This window comes from Molothrus aeneus, chromosome 1 (genome assembly GCF_037042795.1).
Source record: "Molothrus aeneus isolate 106 chromosome 1, BPBGC_Maene_1.0, whole genome shotgun sequence".
Lineage (NCBI taxonomy): Eukaryota > Metazoa > Chordata > Aves > Passeriformes > Icteridae > Molothrus > Molothrus aeneus.
This window is the reverse complement of record NC_089646.1, coordinates 50,248,563-50,259,363: the sequence shown is the minus strand read 5'-3', so window position 1 is coordinate 50,259,363 and position 10,801 is coordinate 50,248,563. Positions and strand designations below refer to the sequence as shown.

Genomic DNA, 10,801 nt, shown 5'->3' with positions numbered 1-10,801 from the left:
TGAAGAAGTTCAAGTATCCTTTATTCAAGGTTGAAAAATGTACCACACCACATTATTGCAAAAGTTCCTAGGTACAAAACACTTTGCAGCTGGTGAGAAGGCAATAAAAAGTTGTTTTCTTTAAAATCATTACTATAAATTACTGTTACAGTACTTTGCAAATACAGAATTTCAAATTGCATCATTTGTATTTTTCTAAAATTGCCCACAGTACTAGAAATTCCTGAAGATAAGGCAGCTGTTTGTTTAAAAGAAGAGGTAGCTGGTGTCAAGGGATTTCCATTTCTCTTTCAATGCCCACATACTTAAGGGCATCAGCTTGGCTATATCTGAAATAAAGAAATAAAAAAATAAAAAAAAAAAATCACAAAAAGCCAGTATCATGGAACATTTCAGCTTCATTATTCTGACAGAAAGGCACCACAGCCTGGAATACTCTTATCCTTAGATTTCCCATTATCTCCTCACCAGCTGGGGTGTTTCCTCCTTGTGTGAATTTGCAGGTGCATAACGCTGCTGACCCACAAGAAACTACTTTCAGAGGTGTTTGATCAAGAGGAGACAAATCACTAAAATTCCATACTTTTTCACCTTGGCTCTCACAGTCCTGAAGTTCATTTTCAGTACTGGAAAGCAACCACATTTCTCCAGGTTGACCTACACAGTATTGCCAGTGGACAGCTTACTTTTTGCCAAGTAAGATGATTGTAGGGGACAGTAAGGACACATTCTTATGAAGCATTTGTCTGTAGGAATTCTGAAATTTCATTCTCTGAAATTCTTGCCTATTTCTGAATGATGGGGGAGTTAACTTGTACTGCTACCAAGGTAACCCAACCAGAGAAAGTCTGTCCCCATTTGTCACTACACTTTGCTCTATGAGAACTGCTTTTCCAAGTTTGCAGGCTCTTAACCAGCTGCATTGCTCAAATCAGTCTTGCTATGGCATCTGCCTTAACAAAAGCAGTGTGGGGAGTGCTGCTTCTCAGCTGCTGAAACCTGAGGCTGCAGGGGCCAGGCAGGCACAGGCATTAACTCTGAGCTGCACAGATACTGGAAGCTAATCCCACCTGAAATCCATCTACCCACCTGTAGTCAAAGAACAGTTCTTCACCAGTCTGAATGGCTCTTTTAGCAAATATTCCTATTCTGTGATCACCATTAACCATCATAACTGTTTTAAAAGAAATTAGCTATGTTAGTACAAATACTGATAAAATGCATGTTAAAGAAATATCTCACAGTATTTCATACGTTGATGAAAAGCAAGTAAATGTGAAACTTACCTTTTGCATAGCAGTTGGGATTTACTGAATGGTTTGCAAATCTAATTTTGTTGCCCTTGCGTGTTGCATCAACCACAAAATCTAGGGGGCAGAAAAAAACAACAAACCCCACAAATGTTGGAAGGGGTACCTACAAACACATTTTTGAGTTTATTACCTAGTGTGCTTGGATCTTAGCAGCTGGAGAAGATAACTGCACATCTTCCCCATGGAAGAGCAGGCCCACCACCTTACAACAGCTGAACTCTGCTGTTCCACACGGTGCTTTTCCTTTACCTCCTGCCACAGTGGCACCACCTGAGCTCCTCACTGAAGCTTCTCTACCTTTATTCCACAAGGACAAGCTCCACAAATATGCTAAGTCAACACTGACATAAAGCAGCAGGTTTTTTTCCCCATTTCAACTATTTTCCAGTATTTTATGCTTGACACAGTGCAGTCTGTATTTTTTAAGTGGCAGTAGTTACATCATACCACATGTGGCTTTTTTCCCCCAACACAATTACCATCATAAATTACTGATTATTGAATTCAGTAAAATTACTTCAGACAACACTTTTTACATTCAGCAGGATGAATCCACACACTGATAGAGAAAGATGTGTGGAAATAAGTTCTCATTGTTACCTGCTGTCTGCAGAAGAACAGGGCTGAACAAAATGCCAAGCATACATACTTTACTTATGCTGCCAAGGGTTGCAACTGATGCATACATACCATTATTCAAGTTAAACAGAAAGCTGCACATGTATTTGTCGTACACTTTTCCTCTTCTGTCTGCCTCATCCTGAGAGATAATCTGAAAGAAACACCACTTGTAAAAGAGAGAAGCACTCCTCCACTGTGTAACCACAGCAGCTTAATGTCAACCCCTCCCCAGCCTTCTGAAAGACAGGTGGCAGTGTTTTTTATTCTCTGGGATTCAAAGTATTTCCAAACAAAGTGTTGTTTTCAGGAAGCTTTTTGCACTTAGCAAACATCCATGCTTTGCTTTTAGCATACATAAACTCTTTCAGAGCAGAAGAAAAGCAAGAATTGCTTCTCCTCTCAAAATCAGGGCTGCATACCGGACTCGGGGTTTTATTGCTACAGAATACAGCTTAGCAAAAGCTCCTACTGACTTTCAGTACTATACTAAATAATTTGCCACCAAATTCCAAGCATGTCTGAACTGAAATTCCATCTGAGATAAAAAGGACATTCCAGCCTCTCCTTCTCACAAGAACCTGTTTCAAAATTTTTGTGACATTTCAATTGTGTAGCTCCTGGGGTCTGGGGAGTGACAGCAGTCACAGCCTGTGACACTGAGGCAGCCACATGGCTCTGTCTGAACGAGGTACCCGGTCACAGACAATGGCACCCATGCTCAGTCCCTGTCAGTGCATAACTTTACCAAGTAAGCTCATATCCAGTGTTCTCCATCCTTACCTCACCACAGTATTCAGAGATGAATTCATTCTTCTGTACAGGATCTTTGATAAAAATTCCCCAGCCTGCCACATCTGAAGGTGCCAATAGTAAGTGCTGTGGAATAGAAAAACCAAGAAGTTTTGATATGCCTGGCTTAGATTTGAGTTCAGGATTTTTTTTCCATTTTGTTTTGTATCACTTAGCGAAATGTATATGTTGGGACTCCACAAGTGCAGACAAATCCAGAGTCTTCTAATGATCAACACACACTAAAATTACAGCTTGTGCATCAGAAGATGTATGCAAAAGAAAAATGACCAAGTATTTGAAAACTACTAAAAATTTTAGTTTAACCACCCCAAGACATCTTGAAATGACGGGATTACATAAAAATTCATTTACTAAAGACTTCAACCTCAAAAGGTCTGCAGACAGGAGCCCACTACTCATTAGCTCAGTAATCAACTATTTTGTGAGAAAACATGCCAGAGTAGAAATAAACTTTGGCTTATTGATTTATTTGCCAGAACTGAATGGGCTTTCAGGACTTTAGTAGACTGTATACAAGTTTATACCTTTGAATCAACAACTGAAAAAAGAAATAGCTTCTAGACTCTGGGATAAACTTCTTTATGCTGATCTGGGAAAAGACTGCTGAGCTCTTTAAAACAGCAGCCTATTTGCAATTAAGAAGCAAAGCCTGAACAGGGAAAAAGAGATATTCTGCTGCTCTCCTGCACAGAACACACTAATTGGTACATGACAAAATGTAGATAGACTTAACAGCAGCACACGAGCAAGCTAACAAGTGACAACTCCTTTCCTTGCTGTTTGGTTTGTTGTTTTTTTTTTTTTTCTTTTCCAGTTTGACAGTATGAAGGCAAAGAAATTCCATTCTCTGGCTTGAAAATATAAGAAAACCTCTAGACCCAGGCAACAGGCCTGCAGTTGTATAACTCTGGACGTACTTTTTTGGATCCTCTCTGAATGCTGCAGTTCTTGCAAGAAACATTTTTGCTGTCCCAGTGGTCAGCTGCTCCACAGGTCAGGCAGAGGTCAGGGTCACACTCACGGACAGCCAGGTAACAGGGGCACTGCTTGGTGTTGCACTGTGCTTTACAACGACACCCAGGAAAACGATTTTGGCCTACAAAGGAATGTGTGGAAAAGAAAAACAGCAAATATGAAAATATACCGTGTAAAATTAAGACTGCGGAGATTATAGTGTATCAGAATATTGGTAACACAGCCACTGACATCTGCATTCAGGAGTACTGCAAATTCTTCCCTTCCCTGATTTTAATAACTCTTCCTTAATTTTAGGTCTGAAGGCTGCTTCTGACTTCATGCAATGGCCAATTACAAGGACCAAATTAAACTGAACGTGCTCACACTGTTGGACACAATTTGCTGCTCCTGCGGCACAGACAGACTGGTAGTACAGAGCTCGTGGTGGACAGTGAGAGAAGTTTATGGATAACTTTAAATGTTTTACTTACATTCTGAGCTGCACTGACAAAACTTCTCACAGAAGTTTTGAGCAATTACACATGGGCATGAGCTATCACAAGGCTGACGTGGGTGATCACATGGCTGATAGTTGTAAACGTGATTCGATGACCCATCTGAATAAAAATAGCAACATTTTGTAAAGTTGAAAGTTGCAGACAAACAACATACAGTTCCCCTCACTCTAAAGCAGAAATTCCCTTTTAGTCATTTAACTAAGAAAGCCCAAACATGAACAAAAAACCCAAACCCACAACAAGTGGGGTTGAAAACCCAAAAGACACAAAACCAGAACTGCAACATTAGTGAGGTGTTTTACACCATTAGCTCCCTTCCTAGTGCACCTCATTCTGCCACTGCTCAGCTGCTTTGAGTATTCAGAGCTGAAAGCTGTTTATGTGGAAAACTGAGAAACGAAACTACAATGGTATCATTTCCTGTCTGAACATGTTTTGGAATAGCACTGATATTATTCAGCAAAGTAAATTTGCTTAAATACTGAAAGCAATTTTTAATGTGGAATAACAGTCAACTTTCAAACAGGTAACACTGGTAATGTAATTCCATTATTATCATTATAATTATTATTATTATTATTACTATACCACTGTGCTTTCCCAAGTCAATTTTCCAGTACAGACAATGCTGAAGTCTTCTAGGCAAGAAAGGAACTACCAGGGACAAGTCTAGAGCTTTACCTATACAGAAGCTAGGAGAATTTGATGCTATATAAATTATTTTTTCTATTAATACTCTTGAGCTTGTTTTGGGTTTGCATGAATTTGTAAATTTATAAAAATGCTCAAGCTAGCAATCAGCAACAAAAAATGAGAGAGACAAACAGATCAATTATTTATGTTGCTACAAGTCCCAACTATTCTTAACAACTTTTCAGAGAACTATTTCTAAATTAAACTGACTTACAAAAAAAAAAAAAAGGCACTTTTTACTGCACCTCTTATCCTTAATACCAATTTTATCTGTGCTTCAATGAAGCCATACTGGAAAGACAGCAAACTCAGCCTCCTTTCCTTTTTATGTAATTATACAGAGCTCTTCCAGCTATGTAAACCAGAGAGTACCCTTTGTCCCTACAATACATGTAAGCGAGAGTTTACGTTTTTAATTTTCATTCCCCTAAAATCTCTAGCTCCCCACAGAACATACATAATGGCCTTACATTAAAAAAACAAATAACCAGGCCCCCCCACAAACAACCAAAACAAAAAAAAGCAATAGTAGAATCTTAAAAGTTCAGGACATAAATTGAATGGAAAGATGCTAACCCTTTTTCAGCTGTATCTTTCTGCAATGAGCAGCCCACAACCTGCAAAAACACAAAACAAACAAGAAGGTTGACAGGAACTCCTCCTGCAGTGGGCTGGGAAAGGCAGCTGAATCTTGCTTAGGATGGGAAAGTTTCTGGAGACATGAACACCTGCTAACTGCACACAAGTGAGAGGGGCTGCAGCAGAACCACCCTGTCCCAGTCTAGGGCTGGCCAAGACCAGAGCTCTGCAGGCTGCTCCCCCCGCTCCCCACACCATTCCTCCAGTCCCAGCATTGCACAGAGGAGCTGTCCCCACCCAGCCCAACCTAGAGATGCTTAAACTCAGATGCCCTTGAAGGAAGCCCTGCCAAGAGCAGCTGCTGGAGCTGCTTCTGGCAGGCAGGAGCAGCAGTGAGGGAAGGGAACGAAGGTGCAGATCTGGAGGGTCATGCCTGAACAGGGGCACAGAAATGGGGCAGCTGTTTGCTGCACAGGACTTGGCCCCAGCACCACTCTGGTTGTCCCCTACAGACCACAGCCAGGTCCTACCCTTCACCAGAGGAGCTCCAAGTACCTGACAGGAGACAGTGCCTGCCTGCCACAGCCACACTGATGGGACCTCAGTATTCCTTCTGGCTGGACATGTTTCCCCAGTTGTCCTGGCTGGTGGTGCTGCACTGAGCCTTTCCCCTTCTGCCTCACAGCCCACACTCCTTTCTCTTATGTCCTTACAGTTTTCCTTCAGTGTCCCTTTCTCAGGCAGCTCAGCCAAGCACACCCTTGGCCAGAAGTGGTGTTCTTGTTGTGTAGTGGATTTTATTGTTTGTGTTTGTTGCTTTGCTGTGTTTTTTTAAGAGTAACGTGCTTTTTGGTTAGCATTCACTATACTTCAAAGTTCTTGCATGTTACATTTACCCCTTTATTTTGTATCCATTTCAGATTACAAGCTCTTCGGCCAGGGAATGTCAGCTATTCCATAAACGGTGTGTCAGAAACAATCAAGCAAAAACACCTGTCTGGACCTTTAGTACCAAAAGGAAAACCAGACTTTTAATTTCAGTAGCCTTAAAATTAAAGGAGAAATCAGTTGTTTTATTTTTCCTTCAATTCTATGCATTTTAATTACTACTTGTATATAGTAAACACACATAACAAAAAAATTAGATTAAGAATTTTCAAAGTTTATACTTCTTGGACTTCCATAGTATATCATGTAACAACATGAAGACAATATGGGAGAAGCCTCACTCCCTGGCCAAATAATACATTGCCAGCTGCGTCAAGCAACCTCACTTTCTCTGCAGATTTACCAAGCTGCCCAAAACACTCATGAGCACAGGTACTAAAAGATCCCCAGCACAGAACACCTACAAAAGCTATTCTGCCTTTCAGTGAATGCAACACTCCTCAGAAGTCTGCACTCTGAAAAAATATCTCCCACTGTAACTTCTTAAATAGGACTTTTTAGCTGCTACTTCTTTCATAAAAGCATAGCAGCTTTTACTTCAACTAAATGGTGTGCAGTGCCCTCCAACAGCTTCAGATAAATAAGATTCTCTATAAAATTGCCCTTCTAAAGCATTACTATGAGATTTAACTCAATAACCAATTTTCTTACAAGCACTGAAGGAACCCATACAAGTTAGAAACCCACAAAGGCAGACTTGTCCAAGTAACTAAGGCTGAGAGGAAAGAAGAAGCCCAGAATTACAGAGTAGTGTAATAAATAGATGACATTCCTATTAAGAGTGATTCATGCTAGAAGAAAAGGCTACCAACATATATTTATGAATTATGAGACATTGACTCTGCAAGAGGACACTTCCCATATGCCTGAAAGGAGTGCAATTTTGACTTAAATTACTCTTATGCACACCAAACTACTTTCTTTCTTGTCTACCTGGTATTTGGAAAATGTAACACGCCATATTTTTGAACCAGTCTTTCACAGAAACTTGTCTGTCACTCCAAGATAATAAGAACCTACCAGCACAGCAAACTCTTAAAAGCATTCTGTGGCCAGACTTGTTAAAATACTCTTTCATTAGCAATTAGCAGCTTCACATTTTCTCCTAAGGTAAGCACTCTCCTAATACGTTAGAAGCACACAAATGTGCATACACATCAAGAAAGCATTAATAGTAACAAGGCAAAGCAGAAGGAAAACTACAGGTGGCAGTCACAATGGGAAAGGCATCCATGTGCTCTGCCCCTCTTTCTTTTGGAGAGATTTTTGTCACAGGAGAGAGAGGGGAGCTGGAGACACAGTGGCAGCAGGAACTGTGGGCAATGACAAGACAACAAGGAGCAGGCTGCCAACACTGACCAACAGGAGTTTTGACTGGCACAATCCAAGAGTATTCACTGCCTTGTAACTTCCAAAAAATTGCCACAAAGCGCTCAAGTTCCCCCAGTTAGTGCACAAAGCTGGAGCCTGAGCAAGCACTACACTAAAGGCAGAGTCATTTTTGTATCTGCTCTATATAAATCTGCCATCTCAAACAGAAGCAAAAGGCAAGACCTGGTCCCACACAGCAGGAAGCAAAGGCAAGGAAAAGACAAAGTTGAGAAAGCACTCACAACTTGAAGCTTCATTACAAAAAGCCAACTGGAAACTGCATAGCAAGTTTCCAAACAAGCCAGTGGATTTGTACATCTGGTTGCTGACATCTGCAGGAGAGCCAGCTTAGAAAACAAGTGTTTCCAGAAGCATCATGACAGCAGCTGTCAAAGATATCATTCTTCTCTCCTGACAACCTACTAGACCTCTAAACTTTTGCCAGTGGTTCTGGGCAGCAGCAGCGTCAGCCAAGACAGCACTAAAAGCACCCTTTGGAAGAAGCTGCTCCAGGATTTCTTGCTTTGCACAGGGATATTCTGCTATCAGAAAGAGCACTAAAAATTCAAAATACATGCCAATTATGTCAAATATGTAGTTGAGTCTTTGCAGTGTTTGATTTTCTGGCATCACTCAAAGACTTCAGTCTCCCAGATCATCTTACCCACAGCCTCCCCACCACTCCAAGACTCAGCCTTCCAACCAGGTAGCACATCAGAATATCTGTACCAATGCCTCAGCTGCACCTTTTGCCTGATAACAGTGAGACTTTAAATCCCTACAAAAAGGCATCCTGAACTCTTGGCAGAACTACAAAAGCTATTCAAACACATACAGTGAACAGCAGCCCAGCAGAAGGAGGAGGAAAATGAGAAAGTGGGGGGAAAATAAATTATTTTCAAATAAAATTACTAAGTGGCCTCTGAGTAGGGGATGAGGGAGAAGAGGAAAACCAAAATAATAAAGAAGCAGCTTTAAAATCAGTAGCAAAATAGAGGAAGGAATGCTGATTAGTTAAAGCAAATTCAACTCAGCTCCCAGCAATGGAAGAAAAATATACACATGAAAGAATGAACAGTACTGAAGTACACTCTCCCTCCAGCATACACCCATGCTTTTCAAAATTCTTTCTTCATTCAGGTTTTTTACTGGCTTCTATGCAAAGTACTCCCTTCTCATCAAGGCAGAGTTTTCTCAAAGTAACAGGTAAATCTGATACACAGGCCAGGCTCTGACACTTACTGGCTCTCCAAAAAGCAACTATATTAGAAGTCTTCTCCCACTGATCAGCCTTATTACAGCTATCTCAACAAAAATGTCACAGGAAGGAGGCAGACAAGACATTTCATTATCCAAGAGGGATGCAGCCTTGCCAGCTAGTTGCTCAGTATGCTCATAGGGCACCAAGATGATATGGGAAATAGGCAAAGTTGTGCAAGAAAAGACTTTATCTGCCCTCAAATTGGTTACAAGAGGCCAGCAAAAGCAGCTTTTTGCTGTTGCTTTTCTCTCTGGTGTTGCTGCTTTAGCTCAAAGCCACATGCACACATGGACAACCTGCAGACAGGTAAGAGCCCTGCAAGGGAAAAGGGAAAAGGGAAAAGCCTTCCTGGCTCTAGGACTGGATTTACTCTAAGAGTGAGTAAACTCAACTAAAAGAAAGGTAAGAAACAGAGAAAGTTTTCCAGATGGTTGTCCCAATTGCTGATTGTGGGAGAACTTCAACAGCAGGATGTAGGCAGGCTAAACTGCTTTCCTTTTTAAAAAGGCTACTGCCATAGAAGAATGGAGACAGCTTGATTGCCACATATTCTGGGACATTATATTTGTAAAATTATCTCCTTCCTTAAATATGAGTTTAAAGAATTAAAGGGCATTTCAAAACTAAATTGCTACCAATAAAGTTTTTAAATTGGCAACTAATAAAAAAGCAAATAAAGTCAAGAAACTCCATGCAATGGAGAGTGCTTTCATTTACTTGGGGGGAAAAAAAAACTCCTAAACTAAAAAAAGTCTGAGAATTCTTCCAAAACAATGTCAGCCTGGTAATCATACAATCCATTTCAGCTGCAAAAATACGTTTGAACCTTTTAGCTGTTCTTTTAAGTAGATGTAGTGCACCATTTTTATAGCAATTTGTGTAAATCTGACAGCAAGCTAATTCTCAGCTACATATTCCAAACTTGCACCATGGCTAATAACCTAAATTTAAACAGCCAAGCCCACCAAATGCCCAAACACTTGAAAACTGTGCCAAGAGCATTAAAATCAATAGCTTTTGCTGAGAACAAAATCTTTTCCAGATGCTCACTCAATCTTTTCCCAGCTCACGTTGCCTGCCTCTATGCTACTACAAAGCAGAAATATTCTACTCCACGTCAACAGGATCTTTGAACCAGTTCAGGAATTTCACTAGGCCTGGAAATAATAAATAGACAAGCTAAGACAGCAGCAAGAAGAATTGATGGGAGAAGAACTGGAAGGACAAACTTGTGGGAAAATAAAGCAAGTTAAAGGGAGAAATAGGAAATTACATGGGAAAAAGTGTACTTATTGCTTGCTAAAGAAATGTTTTTGCTAATTTTCAGTCAGCTTTTATTGCTCCTATGTTCTTATCTCTCAGAATAAAAATAATCAATGCAGAGCTGCATTCTCCAAACCTCAGAATTCTAAAAGAAAAATGCATTTCACTGACAGACAGCAGCCACAAAGTTTTGCAATTTCAACAGAAATTGTGTCAAATAATCGTTTGTTCTTCATTGCAGCTTCACTTCAAGTAACAACCTGTTAACCTAGTTCTTTAGTTGGTGTTCTAGGTGCTGATGAAACTGGGGTGCCACAAAGGAATAGTCTCTCCTAGAGAAAAAGAAGGCAATCCTACTAGCTTGCTATCTGAAGCTTGCTAGAACACATTTCATCATTAAAAAACATCAGTTTTAATTTTAAAATATCATATAATCATTACTCAATCCTATTGAAACACTCCTG

At 40.3% G+C, this 10,801-nt stretch overlaps 1 protein-coding gene across 4 annotated transcripts in view; it reads right to left on the bottom strand.

Moving 5' to 3' along the window:
* EZH2 (enhancer of zeste 2 polycomb repressive complex 2 subunit) overlaps positions 1 to 10,801 on the bottom strand; it is a 50,511-nt gene continuing 39,710 nt past the window's right edge. For all 4 annotated transcript variants that reach the window (XM_066572272.1, XM_066572281.1, XM_066572288.1 and 1 more), the window contains exons 13-20: positions 5,492 to 5,532; positions 4,196 to 4,321; positions 3,665 to 3,843; positions 2,715 to 2,810; positions 2,004 to 2,085; positions 1,287 to 1,367; positions 1,090 to 1,174; positions 1 to 329 (exon numbers count right to left, since the gene is read on the bottom strand). In XM_066572272.1, coding sequence (XP_066428369.1) covers positions 269 to 329; positions 1,090 to 1,174; positions 1,287 to 1,367; positions 2,004 to 2,085; positions 2,715 to 2,810; positions 3,665 to 3,843; positions 4,196 to 4,321; positions 5,492 to 5,532 — 751 coding nt within the window. In that variant the 3' untranslated portion in view covers positions 1 to 268. The remainder of the gene's footprint in view (positions 330 to 1,089; positions 1,175 to 1,286; positions 1,368 to 2,003; positions 2,086 to 2,714; positions 2,811 to 3,664; positions 3,844 to 4,195; positions 4,322 to 5,491; positions 5,533 to 10,801) is intronic.